We start from the raw sequence: 27,792 nt of genomic DNA on the forward strand, positions 1-27,792 counted from the left end.
CACCAGGCTGGGCTCCAGCATCACAGGCATCACCATCTCAAAAAAACCCACCTGTTTCCACACATAAAATTGGGAGGAATTCATGTCCAAATGGATAATTTCGGTACCTCGACCTGTGCAGTGCAGGCTGCTTGGGTTTCTCTCTCCCAGGTGTCTTAAAAATAGAAGAACCCATAAAGAACTGTTCCTCTGCTTTCTCTACTTCCTCCATTTACGGGGTCAGCAAATCCTTGAGCACATCCTTAATCTGCTTTATAAAGGGAAGCAGGATGTGCTCAGGACTCACACACACACCTTGGTGCCCGCTGTGTCAGGGCCTCGCTGCACCTCTCCTGCAGGACCCCAGTTCTGGGATTTTTTGTTTCCATGGGTGTGCACACACTGAGCATTAAGGAGCCCGAATTCTGATGTGGGATTTTGATGTTATTTATTATCCGTGTTACAGTTGCAACCGGGAACATGGGGAGTGACTCGTTCCAATTTTAGCGACAACTGTATTTACGCCCTGCATTGAGCCTGCTGATGGAGACATTCCCAAGCCCAGGCTTTTTATAGCAAGCAGAAGCACCCACTCCACTCCCTGGAAGGCCTTTTCTAACCTCTAAAACCTGCTCACAGCCCTGTGCTCTCCAGAACAAGTGCATCTCCAAGCTGAGGATACCTGTCACGGTTCCACCCTCGCTGAATCCGACGTGAAGGCCCTTTTTCAATTTGGCTCACCCTAGTTTGAAAGTTTGGCACAATTTTACAAGACCTGTCTGTCCCCAGGACGTTCAAAGAGTTTCTCCAATGTCAATGGGAAGAGTGCTCATCCACTGAAGGGGAAACAACGCTAAAGGATGAAGATCTCTCCTCTTGGCTATTAGAGCATGAAACGACCTCCAAAAGCCCTGTAAATCTACAGCTGAGCCAGGAGAGTCCTTGGTGGAGCAGCAACGAGATCCCTGCGAGCTTCTCAAATGTACAAGTTTTTTCTCTAACCTGCCAGTGGGAGAGTCCAGGTTACATTAGCAATGATTGTTAACCATCCATTCCACCTTCTCCCACCCATTTCTGCCTCCTTCCCTCTCTCAGGAAGGAAGTCAGTGCAGTTGCAGGGATAGGGTGAAGACTCCAGGGCTCTTGAGTGGTTCAGCTCTAGGTCCTTGGGGTACAAAGGGCACCTTCATGCTGGCAAGTGCCAGCTCAGACTTTGCTGGTCCTGCACTGGGGGCTGCATTGTTTATTCACCAGCAGGATCCCAGCACCGCGTGAGGGGACAAGTTAATGCAGCAACAATGGCATCAAGCAGTTTTTATTCTGTTACTCCCAACCCCACATGAGGCTCCTTCTCTCAACTCTTACTTCATTTATAAGTGGCTGCCATGAGCGATCACTCATAAAGGAGGGTTGTGAAGAATGAGAGAGGGGAAGGCTGACGGCGATTTGCAAACCTGCCCTGTGCAAAGGCAACATCTGTTAAACAGAAACACAAACCGCCCTACGTGTGGCAACCTCAGCTCTGAAAACTGAATTTAAAAAAACTGGCTTGGCCAGTTGGGCTGAGGGGGAAGGTGGCCAGAAACCCACGCTACGTCTGCTTCCCCTTCACTGCACGTCATGTTCACTAAGGGACGCGCTCAAGACGAATTCAAGCGCCTTCAAAGAAAACATTTGTGATCCAAGATGACATTTCTGCTCACCATCCATCCCTCCACGCTGCTGCCGCTTTTAGCAACGCGCGCTCGCACAGTTGGCCCCTGTTGATGGAGACAATGTAACCCAGAGACAAGGAAACAAGCCTTTGCTCAGCACAGCTACCTCCAACCACTCGTGAGAAGGTCCAGGTTTAATTTAATCCAGGTATAATATAAATCCAACAAAGCTGCTGAACTAAACTGATGCTGGAAGTCCTGAGTCAGCTCCTACAGCAGGACACGAAAAACATCTGAAGAAAAAGGTTCCAGTTCTCACCCTGCCTCAGAAACAAGGCTCAAACGTCCTTTGGTCATGAGAGTCTCTGATCTTCAAGAAGTATTTGCTGGCCTGGGATCAGGCTTTGCACATCACCTACCTGCCAAATCCCAGCCGGGAGGGGGGTGGGCACAGCAAAAAAGTTAATAAATAAAAACATACAACAGAGAGACACCCAGGAAGAACACAAAGACTGGATGCACTTGATCATGCAGTAAATAACGAGTCCATTTTGGTGCAAGCAAAAGATCAACCACCAACACAGCAAGTGCCTCTTCCTTGTGCCGAGGGCTCCGGCCTTCGGCTTCACTGGCTCTACTCCCAAAGTGGGAGCAAACCCCAGTCTGAGAGAGACCAACACAGTCACTGGTGCAAAACACAAAGACTTTAATTCAAACTACAGTGCGGGAGGAGGTGGGAAGTGCTGCTTTGGACACAGAGCAGCCCTGGGTGGTGCCACACGTGTGCATGTGCCAGGAGAGGAGCGGAGCTCCGAGAAGCCGTGACGGACGCTGTGGGAGTCAGAGGGAGGCAAGCAGGTGGCTGCCACGTGACAGGGGCACATCCCAAGCGGGCTGATAAGACTCAAATAAGAGTTAGCTGCTTGAAGTCCCAAAATACCCAGCAGGATTAATGTGCAGACTCAGGCAAGCAACAAACACAGCTCTGCACGAGCCTCCTCCCACCTCCTCCGCAGGTCCCAAGCCCAGGGACACCATCCCCAGGGAGCAGTGGCTGCAGCTGCAGGAGAAGGAAGCATCTCTCCACCATTCTTTGGTGCTGTATTCCACATTCTGGGTGTCCCTCCCATGCACGGATGTCAACATTTCCAACCATCCTTTTGCATGGAAGCCCCATTTCCGTAAGATGACCAGGAGAGACGCATTCCCGACCCTTGGGCAGACTTGGGAGACCAGAGGCTTTTGTTCAGCCATTGCTGGCCAGATGCTGCACAGCCACACAGCCATTTAAAGCATGGGGACACTTGCCAAAAGCCACACAGCAGTGTGAGGGGACACTGAGGGTCTCCATGCCAGGCACGGGCTGCTCTGCTGGAGATGGACTCATCAAGCCCCAGCAAGCACAGGGGTCTCCACCATCATTCCAGGAGTGGATCCATTTGGAAAGCCAAGACAAAACACATCTCATTCAGAAGTAAAATAGACTTAACCCCAGTCTTCCATTTTCATTTAAAATACAAGTTTATAAGTTGTTTCAGGCAGGTCAAAAGCCCTTTGTCCCCCACCCCCTGCCCAGGGCCAAGCCAGGAGCAGTCAGGACAGCAGCAGTGCCAGAAAGCTCTACTTCAGCTCTGTGGACACTTCACTGCCTCCTAATTTAGACTCTTTTCTTGCTCTCCTTCCCCTGAGCGCCTGTGAGAACCTTTACAAGAGGGAGCGAGTAGGTTCTGGTAAAAATAATGAAAAAATAAAAATAAAATAATAATTAAAAAAAAAAAATCACAAGCAGGTTTCTCTCCCCCTCCCCAGCAGTAAAGCAGCAGCAAAAGCTGAGCAGCCCAGCACTGAGCAGCCCCACTGCCCCCTCCATGCTCTGCAGGAGTGCCAGAGGAAGGATCCCTACTGCTCCTGATCCTCAGCAAACACCAGACCAGAGCCCTGTCACCCCACACCCAGCCCAGAAACCCCAAGAAGAAGCATCTCCTCTCCACAGCTGCAAAGCTGTGGACCACCTTGGTCAAGACCTGTGGATACAACAGCTCATCTCAAACACAGCACCAGCCATTTCTGCCCTCCAGTGATGCTGCTGGTGTGATCCAGACCACCTGCCTTCAAGATGCTGCTGGAACTGGAAGTGGCACTGGAAGTCTGGTCCCTCTGCCTGAGGTCCAGCACAGCAACACCAGCAGGGAACGACAAAGGGAAAGAGCTTTCTCCAGGTATAATCTGCTGCCCTGGGCTATTTATGCTTTTTGTTTCCAGTACAGGGATATAAATGCATGTAAAGCCACATGCTGCCCTCTCATGCTGCCTGTGCTCCGGGGATGTCTCCCTCGAAGAGCTGGGATCATGCTGCTCCATGGGGAAATCCCTTTGCTATGGGGCTGTCACTACAATTTATGACCAAGCAGGAGCAACCACGGTCACCTTGTGCCACTGAGGCCAGCCCAGCCCTGGGGCAGCAAAGCACGGGGAGTTCAGAGGGCAGGTTTGACCCAGCCATGGATGTGTGCAAACGTGTCAGGGTTTGTACCCGTTAAGAGGGAGCCTGAGCAGTGTCTTTGCATAGCTGTTCCCACAGAGCCAGGTCCCTCCAGGGACCTTGTCTCCGGCTCCAGAGCCACAGCCCAGAAGGTTCCCAGCTTCACCTAAGAGAAGAGGTGCTAGCGGGAAAGAAAGGGAATCTTGCAGAAGAGACAGAGGGAGGGGGCTTTCCTTACCCAGAAAAGGGAGAGATGGCACCCTGGGCTTCCAACAACCCACAGACATCCCCTACAACCCCCTTTACCCATTCCAGACCTCCTGAGCAGGGAGAGCTGGCTGCCTACAGACACACACAGGCTCACACCTCACCCCGTGCGGTGGTTTCCCAAAGCAAACAGCAACAGGAAACTCCAATGAAATTCAAAAGGGAAATCGCAGTTACCACTGCCCAACACACCCACACGTGCCTTCCTCCCCTCCACACCCCTTCCTCCTGGGAAGGGAAGCAGAGGGCCTTTGCTGCAAAGCAGCCCCTACCCAAACCCATTCCCATGCCTGGAGCTGCGCACGGCAGCCGTGGATAAACACGGCCCTGGCCTGGCCGAGGGCGAGACATCTCCGTGGTGAGGACGTGCAGGGGGAGCTGCTCCAGGTCCGTCCTGTCTCCCGTGCAAGGCCAGCGAGTGCTTTGGATCTGTGGTTGCCGATGAGGATGTGCAGGAATGGATGGGCAGGGCGATGAGGAGGGGGTGAGGGGAGGAGGAAGAGCGCCGCACTGTGCCTCCGCTGCTCCGGCTCCTCCCGCGGCTTCCTTAGGATGTCACAGGCTGAATGGGGAGCAGGCTGCCGAACTTAAAGTGCTGGATCACAGGAAATTTCTCCAGGCACTGCAGGAGGGGAGACAAAGAGAGGTGAATTCAGGAGACATTTCCACCTTACACAGGCAGCCAGAGCTACATCCTGCCCGCAGGGTCAGGAGGCAGCGAGCTCAGGGCAGCTCAGCCAAAGGCAGAGGGATTAGTTCCATGTCTCCCCCCACATTCCTATCGGGCTCCTCAGGCCACTAACACTTCATAACCCCATCCCCTTCCCTTCAGCCTTTTGCTTACTGACATTCAGGCCTGGAGCATGAGCAGAAGCAGCATGTCTATGTCAGCAGCTTTCTCTCTCACCGCTCTCCTTGCTCGAACTGATCTCTTTGAAGAGCTTCACCCTACAAACACTGAGAACTGCAGAACCCCCCAGGGAAGAGACTTTCCCTCCCCAGGCCAGTGCTCACACTCCAGGTTTGAGGCACCATCCTGCAGCCGCAAGGCACTGCCCAAACCGCATTCCAGACTCTCAGGTCTTTGATGGACAAGAACCAGTGATTTTGCAGCCATAGTTTAAGATATAATCCTATTCTCAACAACGCCTCACTCCTGAAATTCCCACCCACCACTGAAGAGTAATGGATCAGAGATCAGTTATATACATCCACTACAAGGCAGCTTAGCTCAGAGCTGCTTCTTCCTCTGTGCAGGGCGAGCCAGGCTGTGAGGGCAGAGGCCCTTCCACTCCCCATCCCAATGACAGGAAGGTCAGGACTGTGAATTTGCCAGTGCTTGCCTGCCAGATCCACTCAGAGCTCTGGGTTTTGAGTCACTGCAGACTCAGAGTGCCCAAAGCTCAGCAAGGGCACAGGGCAGACTCACCTCCATCACACAGAGCTCGGCAGTGCGTGTTCGCCAGCCCCACAGCTGCGCCTGCACTGGCATCACCCGCCTTCGTTGTGCTGAACAGGGGCCACAGACACCCCCCTGCACTGCAATAGGGACTCATTACCAAGGCTGGTGAGGTGGTGGCCACCTCTTTGCTACAGGCAGAGGGGCAAGTTCTTCCCTCCCTAGACAGCATGATATGAAGAGGAGAAGAGAACCCCAAACTCACAGTGTCTGGGTAAAGAGGCTTTTCCCTGCACCCAGCTGAGGAACAGATCTGCTGATGGGACTCCACGGGAGATATGGAGTATGTACAACCAAAGCCCAGCAGATACCAGCTAAGAGGAATCCATCTAGTCCCAGCAATTCCTTGGCACAGAGAGCCAGGTGGGTGGGATGCTGCTCAGCTCCCCACAGGCAGGAGGGTGTCATGGTCACACTGGCCCCTGCCTACAGTCAGCGGCCTCCCAGGCAGATCTTTGGGGCAAAATGCACAACTCTTTCCTCCAGGCACTTTTTTGAAGGACAGTTCCTTCCTACCAAAGGGAGACAAGAGCCATGGTGCAGTTACAACTCTCCTTTCCATAGGAAGGAGCCTTGTGCTCTCCATGGGGACAAGCTGGAGTCGCTGCAGCAGGGGAGACCCCAGCTCTGGGGCTGGCGAGGAAGAGTGTGCTGCAGTCAGCTCTTCCTCCAGGGCAGGACTCAGGCACAGGCACCCTGCCCTCGAGCTGCCGTCACAGGCAAGCAGGAGGATTTGTGCTCAGAAACCGAGGCCTACAGTAATCCCTTCGGAGCCAGAGGTCAGACAATTGGTTCCAAGCACAAGCACACTGGATCCAAAACAAGTTTGGAAGTAGTGAAGGTACAGCACGGCTGTATCCACTCCTGGGGAATAACAGCCAGGCAGAAAACCACAAACCTCCATGGCAATGCACCAAGGAGAAATAAGTCCTGTGACCATCAGGGCACGTCACCTTCAAAGCTTCCTAATGCTCAGAGATGCTGCCATCTCTCCACACAACCACTTAGACAAATCCTCAGAGGAAGCAGCACTGGACAACAGTGACGTGAGGGAAGAGCAGAGAGAAATGAACACCGGAGATGCTGACAGCTAGAAATGTCAGCCCAATTAGATCCAAGGAATCCCATGGAAGACCAGACTGGTTTGGGCTCCAGATGAAGAGACTTAACTACCAGTGGGAAGAAGGGGTATCCATTCCACTTAACACATCGCCAGCCCAAGAAGAGAGGAGCAAAGAAACTTTTCCTTCTATATCCAGCAGAACTAACACAAATTTTCTGGATTATTAGAGGTACCAAGAGACAGGACCCTCCCTGCATCACATGTGGGTGAAACTAATGAAACCAACACTAGCTCAGTGGAGGGGACAAGCTTATTTCTTCTTGCCATCATCTTGATCATGCTGAAGGTCTGCTTGGGACTCATCTGGGGAGCAGATTCACACACCAAGTCCAACCTTTAAAGATGGAACTGGGACTAGATTAGTTACAATGGAAAGTATTTCCCGACTGACTGCAGAGAAGGAAAGGTCAGGAGACTCAAAAGCAGGCTCAGGGGAAAAACATCAAGGCTGCTGCTTTAACCACACTCTATTCTGTCGACTTCTTCACTTGCCTTTGATGGAGAGAATAAGAAAAGCCCTTGGACTTCTGAGAGAACACATCTTCACCCATTATATTATAAATAGACACATTTGGGATTTCATAAACACACAGAGCTGAAGATATGTTGTCTTCAGTCTACTGCCCATGCACCCTGGAGCGGCTGGATCCAGACCAGAGCTCCCAGCCACACGGACACACCTGAGCTTTCTGTCGGCTGGTTAAAGTCATCCCACAGAGGAGACAGAGGAAAGACAAAGCTTTTTAAAGGAACCAAGTCTGGGGCTGCCCCACTCCCACCAAGTGAGAGGAGGTTGTGAGTGAGCATTTGATTTTTTCCTGCTCTGCTTCCAGCCAGTGACCCCTTGGCTGTGCTGTGCCTCCACTCAAACCCTGTCACGGTCAGCACCGTGCAGCACCCGGCGCTTCCCAGCCAGCCCAGATGTGTTACAGAGCTGGAGCCTCCACCTGAGTGTCTGATTTCACCCGATCTCATTACAACAGGGCATCAGAGGGGCAGGGAGAAGGGAGGGGAAAATAAATAAAAGGACATCTTTGCCAGTCAGACAAAGCAACATCGCAACCCCAAACCTTCCTTCTCTTTGCCATCACACACTCCAGGCTCTGCTACAGAAGCTGCCTGCCTTGAGCTGGACAAAGATTCATGTCAGCACTGGGGGGCTATTGCTGACTTCCCTTCTGCTAATGCTGGCAGTGGCTCATTGGAGAAAGACTGCACTGGTGAAGGCTACAGAGCTGGGCACAGTGAGCAGAAATGCACTGGGAGCCAGCAGCAAATAGACCAGACCTCCAGTAGTGACTGAGTGCCCGGCCTGAAACACCCAAAGGATGAAGGTTCAGTGACTCCTGAACCTTGTGTGTGTTGTGTGATTCCCAGAAAATCAGCCAAAGAGATCCTCCAGCTGTAAATGTTGGTGTAACCTGCATGGCCGGGCACACCATAACTGAAAGCCCTGCCCAGCCACACTGCCATGTCCACATCCACATCCACATTCCTCTCAGCTAAGCCAGGCAGGAACTTGCTAAGCCAGCAGTGGGGTGGGAGACTCCCCAGAGCAGATTATATATAAAGATATATTATATCTATATATAAAGAACCAGTGAGGACCCCTCACAGCAGGAGTCCCCCCTCTCCTCTGCCCATCCAGGTGAACACAGGCACCACGCAGTGCCAGGAGAAGACACTGCTGCACAAAAATCATGTGTTCTTAGGACTGGTCAAATATTCCTTGAGGAAAAAAATAAATTTAAAGCTCTTTGGTTGACTCAATGTTTTTTACACCTTAGCCTAAAATTGTGTCATTACCCTTCCTGGCAGCTTTTGCATTCTCTCCTTGACACAGCCACATCTCGAGATATTTCTAGAGACCCACCACTACTGGATCCAGCATTTTCATGCAGAATGTCACCTGCTACTCAAAACAGATCGAGGCCTCCAGAAAAGGCCATGCCTTGGGTGTACTTAGAAGAGCCAAACTATCTCCCAGACTTCAGAGGATCTCCAGGCTGTGCTGTCCCCAGTCAGGGCACAGGTAGATCTGCCAGCACAGAGTGGCCCCAAGACATCAGTAGACATGAACACTGCACTGTGGGCACACCACTGCCAAGTTCCTCCAGTCATGTACAGGTGGCAGCCACCACATGGCACAGGGCATGTGGGGCACCAGGCAGGAGCACCTGAACATCCTGGGGCATGTGGGATGCTAGGGGAGTACCCAGACAGCTGCGCAAAGGAATTGATCCAAAGGAAAGGAAGGACCATGGCAGGGCTGCCAAGGCAGGAGCAGACCACACTGATGCTCTAGGATTTAGGGGACTCACGTTTCACTTTAACAGCACTCACAGGGTCTTCCCTTCAGATCCTTCAGCTCTCACAAAAAAGCCTCCAGCTCAGGGTTTCCCAGCAGGCAGTGTCTCCAGCCCTTGTGAGGGAGCTGTGAACAGGGGCAGCCTCAGAGGGGCAGCCCAGGGGCACCTCCCCCTCTGAGGAGCAGCCCGGGGCACCCCTCCAAGGAGCAGCCAGCCAAGGGGGTCGACCCCCAGCCCCGCTTCTCCTCCTTGGAGGCTGGGAGGAAAGCTGAGCTGGGGGCGGAAGGAGCCAGCGGGCCTGGGAGTGACACCTCACAGATTAGAGAGGTATGTGGCCTGGAACCTAAACACAGGATGTGCAGTGCAGAGGAAGGGCTGGGGGAGGGAGCGGCAGTTCGGCACAGTTTAACCCCTTTGTGCGCTGGGCCTGAGCAGAGCTGTCCCTGAGCCTCAGCCCCACGTCCCAGCAACAGGAGCAGAGATCTGTCACCAGCACAGACCATAGGGGGTGGGATTAACTCCTTCAGGCACCACTGGGTGCACCAGGGAGTTGCACCATCTCTGCTCCTTCAGCGCCCTTGGCACAGCCAGTGTGTCCTGCAGAGCCAGCACTGTCCCATCCTGCCCAGCAAGAGATGTTCCCTCCAGAGGCCCAGATGTGGCAGTTCCTGTCCTGCTTCCTCGAGCTCAGGGTTAGCTCAAGCAGGAAGGATAGATAAAGGAGAGCCAAAACTGCCCAGTTCCCCAGGTCAGGGGTTCACCAGGGAAGTCTAGGGCAGCGCCAGCAGTGCTGGTGGGCAGAGGACTGCCAAACCAGGGAGGTGGCTGTGGCCATGGACAGGACATGTAGCAAGGGGAGATCAGTAGCAAGCATTCAGCCTGTTCTGGGACCCTTAAAACATGGGATGATAATTTAAACTAAGTCTCTTCCAGCTGGTAAAATTGTGGTGGGACCAGACGGAAAAGGAGGTCAAGACATCAGCCCTAATTTGTAGGCACTATGGGAAGACAAGAAATGGCAAAAATCATGTCTGCAAGGAATGGCCATTTTGGGATTGGTTTTGGGGCAAACACTAGGCAGGCAGGAGCTTCCTTCTAGCCAGCAGCACCTGAACTGTCCAAGGGCTCAGTGAGCAAGGGGCAGCCAATGACTGTGACAGGGTCCCTACACCAAGGAGCAGCACAAGAGCTGACCCACGGTGCTGTGGAAGGGAGGAGGCCCAGCAGCCTCCCCCTGCTCACAGTGCTCACCTCTGCCTTGTACATGCGGATGAGGCCCTGGTTGACCTTGGACCAGGAGGGCACGGCGCTGATGTTCCAGAGCTGGTTGGAGTGCTCGGCAAAGGGGCCCGTCTTCATCTGAAAGAGACCCGAGCACAGGGCTGAGGGAGCCAGGCCAGCCAGGAAGCTCGTGCACCAGCAGTGACTCACGCTCACACTCTCTCCAAGCAAACATTCCCACCAAGCCCTGTGACCCACGCACCAGCCACCTCACTGCCACTTCCCTCCCTCCCTCCCTCCGCGCTCCCTCCCGCTGCGGCCACATCACATGAAGCCGTGGCAATCCAGTTCCCCTCCTTCCCTGATAAAATTAAGCCTTTTCCTGCCACGCTTTCCTAATCAGAGGTCCCCCTGCACACCTCCCTTTTAATGACTGCATTAAAAAAGCCCCACATAAGTCCCGTTCTCCCCTCCAGTAGAGCTTGGCTCAACGCTGTTCCTATTCTACCCAGAAACCTCCCAGTGCAGCTCTGCTGGGCTTTCCAAGAAAATGACTCATTCCCCATTCAGATCAACAACAAGCAGCAGCGACAACCGCGCTGCCTTCCCTGAATACAGAGGGCAGTGCAGGTTGGCAGCAGTTCTGTGTCCACAGCCCACTCCACACCTGCCTCCAGCTAAGGAGGGCTCTGGGGGAGGCAGGAGCAGAGGGGACACACTCCAGTCCTGCTCTCCAAACCAGCTCCAGAGCTGTGAGCTGCTGCCTTGCAGCAAATGCTTTACATATTTCTATTTTTATTTTTTTTCATACTCCAGTGTTTCTCCTCCCAGGGTGAGCAGTTTGGAGAAGAGAGGGCAGGGAGTGAAGCTGCAATCAGGGACAGTTGCATGTAGATTCCCTGGGTAGTTGTCTCCCCTTCTTCTCCATGAACAAAAACAGACCCTCAGGGAGAAAAAGAAATACAACACAGCGACTCTGACTGAGCGAAGTTCCCATGACATCAGAAACCACAAGGCCGAAGCTCACACTAAAAAGGAGCGTGGGGAGAGAGGAATCTCTTGGACTCTCGTTCACAACTTGGGGTTTGAACAACTAACCCCTTCCCTCCACGCACGCACAGGCCGGGAGAGAGGGTGGGAAAAGAGCCTCCAAAAGAACCTCTCTGTAAAAGCAAGCAGAGCCAATCAATCTGCTCTGGGAAATTTCTGCAATGCCTGTATGGCACCAGCCTGAGGCAGAGAAAGAAAGAGAGGGAAAGGGTGGGGGGACCCAAAAAACCCCCCACTTCTTGTGACACGTTTCACACCCGCTGACCTTGGGGTGGGAGCACCAGGGGAAGCGGGTCTGTAGCTCTGCCCGGTGCCGGGAGGGCGCGGATGCATCTCCGCTTCCCCTCGGTGGTTCCCAGGAGCCGGGGGATGATGGATGAGCCGCTTGGCCATTCCTGCTCCCCTACACCACACGCTTTCCTCGTGGGTACAGGATGAAACGTGTAAGCACACAAAGCACGGCGCTCACCGACAGCGCCGGCGCGTTATCCAGCGCCGAGATTCGGCACCAGCAGGCACCCAAGGCCAGGGAGCTCCATGCCAGGCGGCTCCTCAAAGAACCTCCTTCCCACACAGGAGCTTTGGCTGCATGAATTTTGATGCCAAACCTTCTCCTGGCATCACCACCCTTCAGAGGGGCACAGTTTGCACCAGCCACCACCACCAGGCTTTGCTTCTCTCCCTTCCCAAGCTGGAGTGAGCGTGACAGAGTGTGGAGGAGGCGGGCAGGGCTGGCACGGCCACCACTGTGGCCCTCCTCACCCAGGGCACCTGGAGAGGGATGGCTTTGCTATGGCTTCACACTGGGGAGGGAAAAATAAGAGGGTTGAGAGGGGGAACAAAAAAAAATCCATCTCCTTCCAGCCACAAAGGGCGAAGAGGGAGAGCTGGGGGGGAGAGCGAGAGGCAGCGAGAGCGCTGCAGTCCCGCAGTGACCCCAGGGGAACAGAGTGAGTCAGAGCAGCCATATTGAGCAGGAAATTACTCACAGACGCGGCGTTCCTGCCTCTCGGTTCCCAAGAGAATCGGCCTTTTGTAAATGGTTCCTCTGTCAGTGCAGGGGGGAGGGGGACGGCTGAGGCCGTGCTTTCCTGTCAGCTCCTTCCCTTCCAGCAGAAACCCGAGCCCTCCCTTCCCAAACCTCCAAATTTAGAAGCCAGATTGAAGCTGAAATTCCTGCTGCCTGCCCTGAGCTCTCGAAGGAGCATCTGGGGCGAGTGCACTGAATGCCCACAACAGCTGGGGGGCACCCAGCACCCCTCATCTGCACACACACAGGCAGCCCTGCATCGCTGCCCTCCACAGCCCCTGGGCAGAGATGCTCCAAATGCGCCTCATCCTCACACCTGCAGGTACCACACACACCCCACAGCACACTTTGACAGGCAAAGGCAGCAGCAGGGGAACAGCTTGAGTCCCAGCCAGCTCTGCAAACCTCACCCTGTTCCAGAACCATGTGTTCAGGTCCAAACCCACCCCACAGATTTCCCAACATCAGGCCAGCTCATGCAAGGCTCACTGCCGTGCCTGAGTGGAGCTGTGGGGAGGATGCCGTGGTGGGATCAGCCTGGACATCATCTTGCTGCTGCTTTAAGAGCCTGAGGTTTAAATACACACGTGGCAAACACCACAACAGGGGCTGAGAACAATATCTGCTCAAGAGAATATTCTCTCAGTTGACAGAAAACAACCTACCTCGGTTGTAGCCTGCTGAAACAAAACCTGCTCTCATGTCAGCAAGACATACCAGACCCACTACGGGAACTGCTGTGGTGTTTGCTATGTGCTTAACACCTTTAAAGGAGAGCTGTTTCCAGCTGACAAGCTCAGAAGAAAATAATATCGTTCATTTATTAAAGTCTTTAATCCCTTCTATCTTTTTTCCCTGCTATTATGTTTTGTTGTTGATTTTGGAGAGAAAGCGTTGGGAGGGTGCTGAGGCTGCCTCACCCCCTCTAGTGGCAGTTACAGCTTTCCTGGGCACTTGGGAGGGAAAAAACCCAGATTTTAAAAGCAAAATCTTTATAAAAAGGAACCAGTGCCTGCATGGAGGTGGACTGAACATACCATGCATTTGGTAATGCAGGTTGTTGCTGTCCCTTAAGGCTCACGGCAGGAGGCCCGAGAGGAGGGCTCCTTGCCACCAGGTGGCACTGAGGAACTCAGCAGAAACACTGAATTCCATGATTCCCGACAAATGTGCGGAAAAAGGAACTCAAATCACTTATTTTAAAAGCCTGCTAAAAAGCTGACTCTAAGCAGGCAGAAGCAGCGTGACCTGAAGCAGCAGGATGGTGTTGGGTATTTTAAACCTCACCTGTCATCTGGGCGCTGCAGAATTTTCTACACACATGTCAAAAGATGTGTTTTTCTGTTTCTAACAGGTCAGTGCACTATCTGGATATTAGAGGCCCAAACTAAAATAAATCTTGGACCATCTTGGCTCCTGCTTTCCTGTCCTCATCTTGATCTCTTCCACCAGCACCTCTTTACTACCCGTGGCATGATTTATCTTGGCATTAAGGGTTAAACCCTGTGAGGTGCTGAGTACCAACAAACCCTACCAGATTCAGCAGGACTTGACACAGCACCTCCTGGGGTTTGGGCCAAAGGCTCCTATGAAGATTTCCTACATGAAAGGCTAAGTTCATACTCTGTAACCTCCCTTCTCATCTAATCACTAAATTAGAGAGGCGAGGAGGGGGGAAAGTGAACAGAACAAAGGGGAAGAACTGCACTCTGTCCTTCAAAATTAATCCCATCAACTCCCTCTTGCCAGAGACAAGAAATCCCTCTCCCTCTCCAGACTGTGAGGGAGCCGGGAGAAACACAGCTGGTTCCTCCACAGATGCTGAGGGTAGAAAGCCCTGAGCTCCCTCACTGAGACACTGCCCATGGCTGGCAACAAGCTGAGGATCCCCAGTCCTGAGAGAGCTGCCAGCTGGGTGAGTCTCAGCACACTCCCTGCTCTAGGTCAGTTGCAAATAAGGTGCATTTAATGGGCTTTTGGTAGAACCTGGAGGAGAAGGAGCAGCACAGAAGTTTGGAAGCATGCCCTAAGCAAGGGGTGGCCCAGGGCTGCCAAGCAGCACCCAAGGGCTGGAGGGAAGGGAGGCTGTCTTGGCAAGCCCAGTCGATTTGCAGCTCCTACTTCATCTTCCTACAGTATCTGCAGGAACCAGTCTTCTCCATCCAAGTTCCCACTGACTGATCCAAGGTTATTTGTTTGCTCTTGTTACAGCTCTCTTCAACTACCATCCACAGCCAATCCAGCTTAATTACACTTTCCTCTCAACATCCCTGTCTCAACTCATTCAAGGAGAGCACCTCAGACATGCAACAACAGTTCATCTGCACAGTTCCACAACAGCAAACAAAGCAGCAAAGGAGGAACAGAAAACCACAGCCAGAGCCAAGTATCTGATGCCAAAAGAACGTCCCTGTGGGACAAACTTTCCACTCCTCACCTCTGTAATGAAGAGGATGCACTCCAGGAACATGAAGTCCTTATGGTTTTCGTTTACCACCTTCTCATCAACGAAGTGCCGAGGCTCCAGACTTGGATGGTCTAAAAAGAGTAAGAGACAACAGGAAACAACCTGTAAGGCAGCCCCCTTCTGAGACCAAGTTCAATCAGGTGCTGTCCTGCCCCTCTTCCTGAAACACTATCTTCCCATCAGAGCTCTTCAAAAGTCAGCACAGAGCTGCTCCCTTCTGTCTCGTCTCCCACTCCAGTGTCTCTGCAGGGAGAAAACTCCCCAGGGCAGAAAATGCATTTTCTAGCACCAAACCCGAGACTCTCCTTTTAAAAAGCTTGTAGTCATTGCAATAAAGACAAATGTACTGTACAAGGAACACTTCCATCTCCCAATCTAAGCAACCTGCTTTATTTGAAAAGCTGAGGGGGAAAAAAAAAAAAACCCAAGCCCAAAACTCTTCTGCTGCATTAATGCACAAATTTGACAGATTTGAATTTAGAAGTCAGCCCCAAGTCCCATCATCTCTGCAGCCTAGACAGATGGGGCAGAGGGCAGGCTGGGACACAAGAAGAAGATCTGTATTAGTACCTATCAGCTGGGAACTGCCCCATATGAAAGGCAGGAACTGGAAGTCATCCAAGCCCCACACACCCTGGCTGCCAGCAGGTTCCATCCTGTAGGTCTTCTGAAGTTTTCGCATCACTTCCAGGTACCTGAGACCAAAGAGAGAAGAAGGGTTAAGACAAGGCCTTCTTCTGCCTTTGACTTACATAAGAAGAACAACCAGTCTGGAAAAGGACACAGCTTTATCCTTTGTAAGCAGGACCTCCACATACAGCACAGTACATACAATATATATTCAGCTCCTTTGCCATAGGAAGCAGCCTGATGGTACCTGACACCAAATTCACAGAGAAATCCAGTGGTAGGGGTTTATTTCACCTGCAGTGTCTTATGTTGATACAGATCTTTCCCCATCCCCACTGTTATTTGAAAACATTGACAGTTCACTCTCCTTCAACAACTTCCAAAAGAGCTCAAAGTTTTCCACCTTACAGCAATTGCTACTTCCACTTTTCAGGTGGAAAATTAAAGTGCTGTTGAAGGAAATTGTTTCCATGCCACCAAACAGTGATACAGCTGGGATTAGATCTCTGGACTCCAAACACCCAATCCACCAGTTTCATCACTACCAACTTTACCTCCTGGGCTGGAAACACATCTAGAGGAGCAGTGGAAGCCTGTTAGTTGCATGGATTTTTTATTTTTGATGCCTGAAGAAATGTTACATCCTCTGATCAGATATTCCTGCCTAGCACAAAACACACAGCTTCACCCAGAGAGCTCAGTAACTTGTGCTCAACTAAAGTAACTTTCCAGAAGGACACTCAGCCTCTGATAGACAAGGGGCCATCATCTATTTTGGAGATAGTTATAATGGGTCAGTGTACAGTCCATTAAAAAGTACATCTGCTCATAATTTTGTCTAAAATTGGCTTCAGCTTTCCCACTCTGCCCTTTCCCCCAAACAGCCCAATACTTCCAGCCCTTTTCCTTCCATTACCTCACCTGTTAAACACTTTGAAGACGATGGCCATCTGGTCGTCCACTCTGAGCACACCAATTTTGCAGAGGCAGCAGAGAAAGGCTGCAAATGCAGCTTCGTGCCCTGGAGTGAAAAGACATGAAGAGACATGACACTGGTGTCTCTGGCCCTCAGGACAACCTTTCTGTGGGCACCACAACAGCTCTTCAGAAATCACAGCAGTCACAGTCCCCTCTCAACCCTGTTGTCACTATGAATGCCATGAGCTGACGACGTTTCATCCTCATGCAGCACCCACCCAAATTATACCTTCTAGACACTCATGAGTTGATTATTCACTTTGAGAAAAGATTCTTAAGGAAAAACAGCTCCAACACTGGGCATGCTGGGAGCAAGGCAGGGACTTTCCCAGGAGCTTGGCACAGCAGGGGAAGTGGAGCACCACAGAGTCATCTGCTCAGGGGATGCAAGAGAACCTCACATCTGCAAGTAAACAGATTTCCTCCCACTTCAAAAATATCTCTGTGTCAGAAGGATGCAGATCCCATGACACTGCCAGGAACAGTCTGTCCCAGATGGTACTGGGATCTCAGGCTGGGCCCCTGCAGCTTGGTCCTCCAGCTAACAGTAAGGAAAAGAAACAACCACCAAGGAAAAGAAACAGCCAGCAACCCCAGAAATGTCTTTTAGTGGAAGGGATCACAGAAGAAGGGAGAGTACAAGATCAGCAGCTCAACACTATGGGCAGGTGCAGCTCCCAGTGTAGGAACAAAATGCACCTACAGTCTGGTCACTATGAGCAAGGACATGGGCCTCTGGCTTGGGACACACAGGAGGGGAGAAGAGGCTGAATTTCCTTCTGAGCTGACCAAACCCCATCCAGCAAGTCCCTTTCCAAGGACAACATCTCCCCCTGGTGCCAGTGAGCCGCAGCCTGCACTGCACAACCTCCAGATCTTCAGCCTTTTACCCACAGCCTCCTCTTCCTCTCCCTGCCCAAGTTTCCTTGCACCCACAGCATCCTACTCTCCTGCCTCTTGGTGAGGGCACAGCTGTCCTCCAGAGAGAGGAGCAGAGTGTGTAGACAATTCTGTACTCGCTGAAGCCAGTGTGGTTACTTCAACCTGCAATTCACCACCTCCTTAGGTGCAAAATGTTTCTACCTTCAGATTTCAAAGTCCCTCTGTAAGCAGCAACGTCACTTCTAGGGAGCACCAGAGCTCAGGACACTTCCCACTGAACATGAACTCGGTTCTCACTCTAGTTCCAATTCAAGCCATTATATTTTATCCCTTTAAAACTGCCTACTGCAGGACACCTGCATGCAGTGAAGCAGTTTCTACAGCTATTCCCAGAACAGCTTGGTCCCCATTTCCTCCAGTGAGATGTGAAAGGGTGTCACAGTTCTAGCACAGCTCCCAGCCCCAGCTCTCAGTCACAGCCCACACAGGACAGAGGGGTGAGGGGGCCCAGAAGGAAGGGGTTTGTTTCAAGCTGGAACTAAAAAAAGTGGTAATAACATTTAAATTAATGCAGCACCAGGCTCCAAAGGGTCCCTTCCCAACTAGCCCAGCCTTGGCCAGTGTGCAAGCCCAGGTACCTGTGCCATAGTCAATGCGGGTGGAGTTCCCCACGGATTCCTTCAGGTACACAGCCACTTCTGGGGCAGCATCAGCCAAATGCTTGGGAATCACTGCTGCCACCAACTTTTCTGCTTCCTGAAAGACACAAGACTTCCCTGAGTGAGTGCAGATTTGCCACAGTCCCCAGGGACAAGTCACCCTGTGCTCAGCCCCTGCTGCAGTGGGGGAGCTGCAGTGGTGCTCTCCTGCAGTGCCCAGAGCCAGCACGACAGAGGAGCAAACCCTCCTGTTGAAGAAGTCATATCCAGAGACGGAAAAAGTCAGGGAAAACTTGGCCTGACACCTACCCAGGCCACATGCATCCTGCAGGACAGAAAAGCTTCAGCATCCAAGTCCACTGACCCAGTTACCCAGTGAGCCATCTCCAGGACAAAAGCATCACTAGAGCAGCTGCAAGGGCTCTGCTGCTGGGACTGGGACTGTGCCACCTCCAGCACCCAGTGCAGGGCAAGTGCTCTGAGCTGGAGGAAGCTGAGCAGTTTCCCCAACACTTCTCTGATTTTGTGACACAGTGGGCAGTTAAAAATAAAAGGAATTCCTTGGGCTTGGAGAGCCCTCCAGGCTCATCCAGAACTTGGAGACCCAGCCAAGAGCATTTACATGGCCCATATGCTCTCACAAGAGGAAAAGACAAGCACCAGGCCAGGGGTAAGTGATGCATATCAAGAGGTGGATCCTTAACAGCTTATCTGGGCAGTTCCTCCACAGGCTGCTTGGCTGCCACACAGTGATGGAGCCATTCTGCCATCCCTGCTGGACACACTGCCCTTCTGTGGGAGCTGCAGGTACCACCACACAGGAAACACACACTCACCTGGTCTAGTTTGGCATACCAGGTCCTGAAGGCTTTGTTCCCAAAGCGAGAAGGCTGATCCACTGGTGGGGTTTCATCAATCCATCTGTCAAGGGTGTTCAGCAGAGCCACCAGCTTTTCAATGGGCTACAGAGAGCAAGAGGATGAGGGGTCACAGTGGCATAAACCAGAGCAGTCCCTCAGCTCTGACATCTCTTCCCTGCATTGGAGTCATTAAAGCCCACACCATTCTTTCCAGGGCTGGCAAGTGGAAATGGGATGTGTCAACTCTCCTCAAAATGCAGGGGGGCTGGGAAAACCATCCTTCCCCTCAGGAGATCAGTCCAGTACAAAGACCAGCCTGAGGCAGACTCTCCAGTTGCCCCCATAGTCTTTCACAAGCTGTAACAGCACTGTGCTCCAGACCCTCTCAGAGAAGACCTACAGCAAGCTCCTGGCTGTGGGGCACAGAGGGCTGAGAAGGAGGGAAGTGCTACACAGTTCAGGAGCCTCCAACACAAAACTCAGGCTCTGCATCTTGAGGGCCCTGTGTTCTCCACAGGATACAGCACCGTGTATCCTCACCAACAGCTGATGATGTGATTTAAAGGCCCTTCTCAAGGCTCTTATCATTGTCCTGAAGTGTCTCTTAGGAGCCAGGATTAGCAGCAATGCTGTTAAACCACCACACGTCTGTACATCAAGTCAACCTTCCCAGCATGACTCCTGTTGCTTCAAACTCCTACCAGCCAGGCCACCATGGCAGGGATCCCTCAGCCCAGGGATGTGGCAAAACACAGCCTATCCAGGGGAAGAGGCAGCCTGGTTTGCCCACCAGTGCTCCCATCAGAGCAGGTAGGAGAAGAAGCTCTTGGCTCCCAGAGAAATGTCTCAATACAAACACAAAGCTGATGGGAAGACAACAGCAACAGCAAGACAACAGTCACAATTCTTACACCTAGTTCTGTAAGTGAGGAACATGTATAGGATGTATGAGAGTGGCCATGAAGGAAAAGAGAGGTGAAGCAGCTGACACAGCATCTGTGCTGTCAGACCAAGGCTGGCCAATGCACACCCTCTCCCTGCGTGGGGAATGGCTACACCCCACACACCAAGAGCCAACGCCACAGGCAGCATTTTTAGCAGCTCCAGACACTTTTAGGAGGCTCTGCTGACAACTGGTCAAGCCTGCCAGAGGCTCTGGGATTCTCCTTGCCTGACTCCAAGCAGCTGGAGAGCCGTCAGCCGCCACAGCAGCTGGCCAGGCCCCGGGCAATGTAGGCTCCTCTGTCTCGAGAGGGGATTCCTCCTTCAAGGGGACAAAGAGGACAGGCGGCAGCAGCGGCTGGTTTGACTTTGCTGGAGGCATCGACCATGTGAAGCCGGCTGGTCTCCTGGGCTGTGGTTCAATTCCTCACGCTGCTGCTGCTGCCGGGAGGACGAGGAAACAGCAGAGCCCAGCAAGTTTCCAGCCCTTGAAGTGCCACAGGAAGGGGGTGGGCAGAGATGGGCACGGCAGAGCGGTGCTGCCGCTGGGCCAGCTGAGGATCACTCCCGGGAGGAGGGGTCCCATGGCACACACAGCCTCCCACAGACACTGACTCCTGAGGTGCCACCCCAAGGACATGGTGGGATCAGCCAGCGGGAAGCAGGATCAGGCAGGAAAGGGATCCACCTACCTCACAGGACCTCGACACTTGGCTGCTGAGCCAGACTAGAGGCTGGGACAAGACCTGAGCACACCAGGAACACAAAAAAGCCAAGGGACAAGAGAGCCAAAAGCTCTGGGTGGCCTTGGAGCCACTAACAGGCCAGTGCCCCAGATACGTGCGGACTGAAGCAGCACAGCCCCCTCTGCTCCAGCTCCCTGCTCCCAAAATGCTGCAGGAACCCAGCACATCCCCACTGCACCGGGCCAGGTTTGGCCTCAGCCCTACTCTTTCCTGGCTATCGCATTCCCCTCCAATTAAGCAACAGCATCCCCAGCACTGGGCTGCATTAAATAATTAAATCGTGCTGGTGATTTATCCGCCGGCACCAGCAGCTCATTACGAGCAGCCACCGTATTTCAAACCCTCTCCACGAGCACTCGGTGCTGCCTGGATAAATGGCTGGCACGGACCAGCTCCTTCCCTGGGGAGCAGACTCCAACCTCCCCTTCCCCACTCGCTGGCTTTAAAGGGATTAAAAGCCCAGCCCCAGTGAACACGGGAGAGCAGGACCCAGCTGCCAGATCAGCCACACCGATAAATAATTAAAGAGATGCAGCTCATTTTGGGCTCAAGGCCCTTTGAAAAGGGGGTTACTAAAAGAAGCAGCTTCCCATTGTCCAGCAGAGGAAACCTGTACATCCAGGGCTGACCCCTGTGGGGGAGGAAAGGAGCCTGTGGGAACACAACCATCAGCACCACTGCAGCCCTGTTTTGCCTGGCTGGGCTTTTAAGCTCTATTTTTGCTTTACCTTTCCAGTGATCAAAGCAAGGGCAGCCTCCCCCCTGCTCTCCTTGCTCTTCTCATTGTGCTGATTTTGCATCTCCTTGACCCTGAGTCTGCCACCGGTCCCAAAGGCAAACCACAGAGCTTCCTTCGGAGCACAGACCTGTCAGCAGCTCTCAAGAGCAGGAGCCAGGCAAACAGAGGTGCTGAGGAGGCATCACAGCAGCCAAAGCTGCCCATGGGGGCCAAGTCTGCCCCTCTGGGCTCCTCAGGCCCTGTCAGAGGGGGGAGCTGCTTCCCCCACTTCCCTCCTGGAAGCAGAGCAAGCCACAAGGCCAGCCAGTTTGCAGCCAGTTTCCCCCAGTGCACTGGGTTGTTGGAAGGGAAGGTCTGCTCCTCACACAATCAAAATTAACCTCCTCCTCCTAGCTGCACCTCTCCTCTGATCCAAGTCACTGCTCCAGGCCGCAGCCCCGGAAGGATCCCTGCATGGAAAGCACTCCCTCCAGGAGGGGAAGGCAGGTCACACCCTATCACTCACACAACCTTGTGCCAGACACAGTGTCTACACCAGAGTCCTAAACAACAGCTCGGCTATCAGTGCCTGTCAGATGCCTCCAGCAAACCCCAGACAGCTCCACGGAACGTTTCAGTGGGAGCACAGCAAGCTCAGCAGGTCTCCAAGGGGGCTCAGCCCCCACAGGATCCAGCTCCTGCTCCAGCAGAAAGGCTGGTATCGACACATGCTCTCTGGAAACCATTAAGCTTCTCTTTAAAAGCTGAGCAGAACATATTTTCCTTTTTCTATTCCACGGCAAAGCAATACCAGTAAGTCAGAGCGAGGATACGCGTTCTGCAGAAAGGATTCTAGGAGGTCATTTGCCAAAGGAAGGTGTCCCTGGCATTTGATCAGGGAGGAAGATGGGATGGCACAAAAGCACATCAGCAGCAGGTACAGCAAAAGAGAAGAAAGCTGAGCAGAGATGCAAGCAGAGGCCACGAGGGGCTGAGCCTTTAAAAGCACAGATAAGCAGTTTGATCTACAAAGCAGCCCCTGTGAACAAGCAACCTCATCAACAAGGCAACCCTGGGGATGCTCCACCTGGGCCTCAAGTCATGGGCTCCTGCTCTCCTCGGTGTGAGGGGCATGAGATTTGTTCCCTGCCTCCTCCCAGGCAGTCGGGATCGTGTCTCTTGTTTGTCACTTGGGCTGGGACCATGGACGGAAAACATTCCCTCCGAGAGGGCTCTGCTGCAGACACAGCCCTGGTACAGCTTTTCCTGACAGCTCAAAGGCTTGTAGGAAGAGGGTTGGGGTTTTTCCCCTCACACTCTTTGTTTTGCTCATTTTTAATGCTTTGTTTCCCTAGAACTGCTCTGTGAATGGTTGGGAACAAGCGAGATCATGACAAAGACAAAACTCAAAGGTGAAACGCAAACAGCAGAAAGCAAGAGCAGCATTTGACAGCAGTTTCTACTGAATTGAAGGAACAAAAGGTGGGCACGAAGCCTGTTAGGAAGGGGCTCATTATCCCCATTCCCCTCCATGAACTACAAGGGAGTTTCTCATTCACATGCTGGCTCCTAGGAGGGAAGGCTGGACTCAGACATGAACAACTGGGTTAAAGACCATCATCAGCTGCCTTCCCACACCAGAATGAAGCCATAAACACACAGGACCCAGTCTGCTAACCATGATCTCTTTACATCATTCATTCTCAGCTTTCTTGCACCACCATGATCAGCAAAAATGTACCCAAAAATCTCCTTGTTGTAATGCAGAACAAGGGAGGGGGGATCCAACATCCAACATGTGCTCTGTGGACTGGCAGCACCCAGAGAGCCCTCAGGGCAGCAGTGACACCAGTGAGGGTGCCTGTCCTTTCCCTCTGGCTCCAAATGATCTCACTGTGACCCGAAAAGGTGAACAGACATCAAAATTGGCCATGGCAACAGGCAGGGCCAGGTGACAGCCACATTCATACAAGGGGAAAAAACAGGTCCTTTCTGCTTAGCACCTTGGAAGGGGCAATCCTGCCCCTCAGGTTAAACCTCTCAGCTCAGCCCAGCTCCCTGTGAGCTCCACAGCCCCCTCAGCACGACCCTTGGCAAGGCAGGTGCAGTCAGTGATGTGCCTTGAGGTCACAACTGTCAGAGCAAAGCTTGCACAGCTCAGCTACAGCCTGGGACGAGGACACTGGTGCTGTTGTCACACTCTGAGTAACGAGGAAGCCCAGGGACAAGGAGAGAAGTGACTTGCCCAAGGTCCTACAGAAAAGCCAGTGGGAGAACAGGAAAGGCAGAGACATCTCAGCCTTTTGCCTGCAATTAGGAAAGAATATCACATTTTTGAAGCATTCACTGACTGAAGCCAGACTGTGAAAACAGGGCAAAACGTGTCCTTTCTTCACCCTCCTTTTCCACACCAGTTTCTATCCAATTGTAACTTGCTGAATTTCCCATCCAGTGAGCACACACTGGGAGCCTCTGCCTCCTGGAGTGGGGATGGCAGCCTGGTATTTGCATCCCCAAGCATAACCCAACCACATTTATTCTCCCTGGCTCCCAGATAAGCTGCCAATTCACTCCTCACCTAGGAAATATTCACTGTAGAGCCAATTAGGAAAAAAAGAAAAATAAAAAAAAGGAAAAAAGGCAGGAAAGGAGAAATAAGGGGATCCAAACTCTTCTCCTACCTCTGACACTTTGTATTCACAGGTCAGCTTCTTGCCCCTGACACCCTCGTTCAGGGTGAGGATGAAGCCCATGTAGTCTGCGTACGCCTGTGAACACACCGAGAGTGCAGGGCATTAGTGAGTGCCCACGGGCTGCCTGAACACAAAACACAGCATGGGAGCAGCCTAAACCCCAAGGAAACCCTTCCCAGCACACAACACTGCTTCCTTGGAGACACCCGGGGGTGCAGGGCTTGCTGTGAGGCCGCTGCTCTTTTTGGCAGCCCCGGCAGCAGAAGGCAGATGGTGACTGTACTGAAAATTACAGAGAGGAGCGTCCTAAAAATGCTCACATTGACCCCAAAATCATTCCCTCAGCTCCTATCGGGTCAAATTCAACCTCCTGAGCTCTGCAGAGTCTCGGCTGTGCCAAGGCACCCTGCTCCTCCCAGACCTGCACTGTTATCTCCCCATTCCTCCTTGGACTCTTCTCCCCTGCTCACACACGATAGGGAACTGGGACACAGCCCAGGCTCCTCACTGCTCCTCTCTTTAAATTTGCTGCTTTTGAAGCACCATCTCCAGTGCAGCTCCACAGCTCCAGAGCAGCCACTGTCACCTCCCCCTCCTTGCACCAAAATCCTGACCAAGAGCAAGTGCTTAAACCCAGGAGACTTAAACTGGAAGCTGCACCCAGAGGTTTGCTTGACACCTGGATGCAACTTCAGCTTCTTTCCAGACATCTCAGATCAGTCATTGAGCAAGAATTTGGTGGGACAAGTCTGGGCCAACACCCCGATCCCTCAAAGGCAGAGAGGGGAGAACCTGCTGTTCCACCAGCTCCACACATGCTGTAAACAAAAATTATCCTGAAAATTGAAGGCCTTGGCTCCAGAGCCTTTTCCAGTACAGCACAGTGGGAAGGCCCCAGGACCAACCCAGGCAGCAGGACCATGTTCAAGGCGGGCTCAAACAGCACTGGGTAAATCCAGTTTGGGTATAAAATAAAGGCCAGGTGGGATTAAATAGTCACCAGGTTCCTGTCCAGCTTGTTGGGAGGGAGCAGGAATCATTTCTAAGCATCTCTGGTCTCCCTCAGCCTCTGGGCTCTCCCTGGCTCCCTCCTCCACACCTCGCTGCCAAGTAATTTTCCTACAAACAGGCACAAACCCATTAATTTCCCATTCCTTGCCCAACCCTGCTTTACCTCCTGGCTGTTCCCAGACCAGACCTGGCTGCCACTGAAAGCCCAGCAGCACTTCCCAGTTTTCCCTGTTCCCAGAGCCATACCTGAGAGCGCTTCCACTTGGCCATGTCGGAAACCACATTTATCTCCTTTTTGGGGATCATGAAGCATTGCTGGATGGGAGGAGCCACCTCCTCAGAGGCACCTGGGAGATGCAAAAAAGAGTTAAAACAGAGGCAGTGGAGAAGAAGAAATCCTGTATCTTCCTTTCTTTGAAATCAACGTTTATTTCTCAGGAGATACAAAGCAAACAAATCCATCCCAACTGTGCTATCTCACCAAGTCCTCCTCACCAGTATCCTCCTAATCCATAGATAACACACTCCTAAGGCTGGGCAAGCCTTCAGAAAGCAGCATTATGTCTGTTTTCATCACTAAAGATGCATTTCCCACTGGGACACAGAGACTGGTGCAGGAGGTAACAAAGGCAACATCCAGCCAGTTTAGTTATTTCTGTTTAGCATAGCCAAGCCTCAGGTCGTGTGGGAGCACTGAACTCTCCCACAAACTTACTGAGCCTTGTTTTTAGGTATTAAGTCCGATCTGCATTCCTCTAAAAAGGACAATTCCTGCACAGACAATCTGGAGGAGTTCAACAGAGGCAGCCCAAGAGCTTGGGGGATGCTGGGACACAACCTCTTCCAGGTGGAAACTTTGAAGATCATTTAATTCAAAGCTCTCTCAAACTCCAGGATTTATATTTAACACAAATGCAAGTTGTTAACACATTAGAGGGGCTCTTTTCCCCAGCACCTGAACCCAGGATGACCCTGCAGAGCCAGAAAAGCTCCAGGAGGTTAAAGGTAGTTTGTATTTTGCTCCTGGTAAATGCAACCATCAATAGCAAGAGGCTGTGCAGAGAGGTCTGTCAAGGAACCTGGGTGCTAATGTCAATCTATGATTTCTGTCAGAGCCACTCTGTCCACCTTTTTAATCTCAGGTTTTGTGCAGGCACTTGTCCAACACCAGCTGCCCTGGTACACTCAGTGATTGGTCTCCACATCTTGGCCACTTCAGGCACTGGCTCCCTAACAAGTACCACCAGCTCTAACTCCTTAAAGTATTATCAACTGCATTCATGCAGAAAGCACCGCCCAGAAGCATCAGCAGCCTTTTTCCACAGTGCTGCCTGGCAGGCAGATCAGATTAAAAGGAATCCAAAGTCCCAGGAACCACGCAGAGCCTGCTATAGATTTGTCATACAACCTTTGACAGTCATCTGACTTCTCTGCCTTTCACCTTCCCCATGCACAGAACAAATTCAGCCTCATCTCCTGCCCTGGGGTGTCACAGCGTTTGGCTCATTCCTGCAGAAGTTACAGCAAAACTCCCAGGTACAAGGATGAGAGGAACAACACGTGATGAATTTCAATGAAAGGCACGTGCGTGTCTCTCTTCTGAAAATTCTGCACACAACTCACAGCGACATCAGGATGGAGCTCTGCTTTTAAAAGTGTTTATAACATGAAAACAACGAAAAACTCCCAAGCAGTGGCATAAAAAGGCAAACACTGATGTGTCTATGATCACAGGTGACACATAAATCCCAGGGGGCAGCCAGGGCAGTGTCCTGGGCCGGGGATCCGGGTGTTTGCTCTTCACGGAACTTTATCTCTTTGTATTTGTTTCTCAGCCATCGCTCCTTTCTGACCCACACTTTGTTTCGTGCCTCTTGGGAAGGAGACCAGGAATACTCACGGAAGGGCTGCAGGGGTTACAGTGTTCTGGGATGAATACAGGAGAATCCAAACCTACTGGTGCGATGGAGCACAGCGGGTCAGCTTGATGACGAGAAGCAGCTTGGACTGAGGAGACCCTTCCAGGGGTGTGTGGTGGTGCGGGGAGGGGGAGTTAAACTCGGGCATCCCACAGCACACGCCCCCCGTTCCGCGCGGGAATCAGTCAAAGAACTGGGCTGGGGGTGAGAGGGACCCCCGATCCAGAGGCTCCAGGGGTTCAGCCCCGACCACCCGCCTCGCTCCGGGGCTCCGTCCCTTCCCCACCCTCAGCAAACGCCCCCGCGCTCCCCTCGCCCCGGGCCGGGCGCTGCCGCCGCCGCCCCCCCCGCAGCCCGGGCCCGGCGCCCCCGGGGCGCAATGCCCCGCGGCTGGCGCACCCCGGCCCCAAGGACAGTCCCCTCGGGGGTCCTGAGCGCAGCCCCCATCCCGGCCGGCCCCGCAGCCCCCCGGCCGCCCCTCACCTGCCCGCCGCTCGCTCTCTGCCATCTTCCCGCAGCCCGGCCCGGCCGCCCCTCACCTCCCACCTCCGCACAAGCCGAAGCCGCCGGCGGCCATCTTTGAGCAGGGCACACCGCCCGGCCCCGCCGCTCCGGGCACTGTCAACCAGCGGCGTGGCCCCTCCCGGCCACCGTCGTGCCCGCGCCGCCATGCTTGTGTGGGGCACGGCCCTCCCTGCCCACACAGCGGGGG

The 27,792-nt window shown here is 52.8% G+C and overlaps 1 protein-coding gene across 2 annotated transcripts; it reads right to left on the reverse strand.

Annotated features, from left to right (window-relative positions):
- Positions 1-725: 725 nt before the first annotated feature.
- On the reverse strand, positions 726-27,683 carry PTPA (protein phosphatase 2 phosphatase activator). 2 transcript variants are annotated; one of them, XM_032708372.1, is made up of 10 exons: positions 27,564-27,683; positions 25,408-25,508; positions 24,139-24,225; positions 19,028-19,153; positions 18,171-18,288; positions 16,594-16,693; positions 15,613-15,737; positions 15,013-15,113; positions 10,526-10,633; positions 726-5,005 (listed from the first exon to the last, which is right to left on the reverse strand). In XM_032708372.1, the coding sequence occupies exons 1-10, from the start codon at positions 27,586-27,588 to the stop codon at positions 4,931-4,933; spliced, it is 966 nt and encodes a 321-aa protein (XP_032564263.1). In that variant the 5' UTR covers positions 27,589-27,683; the 3' UTR covers positions 726-4,930. The 2 variants fall into 2 exon arrangements, with proteins under 2 accessions (XP_032564263.1, XP_032564264.1); XM_032708373.1 differs by having other exon boundaries at positions 27,620-27,641.
- Positions 27,684-27,792: the final 109 nt, after the last annotated feature.

This window comes from Chiroxiphia lanceolata, chromosome 21 (assembly GCF_009829145.1).
Source record: "Chiroxiphia lanceolata isolate bChiLan1 chromosome 21, bChiLan1.pri, whole genome shotgun sequence".
In the NCBI taxonomy this organism is placed as follows: Eukaryota; Metazoa; Chordata; class Aves; order Passeriformes; family Pipridae; genus Chiroxiphia; species Chiroxiphia lanceolata.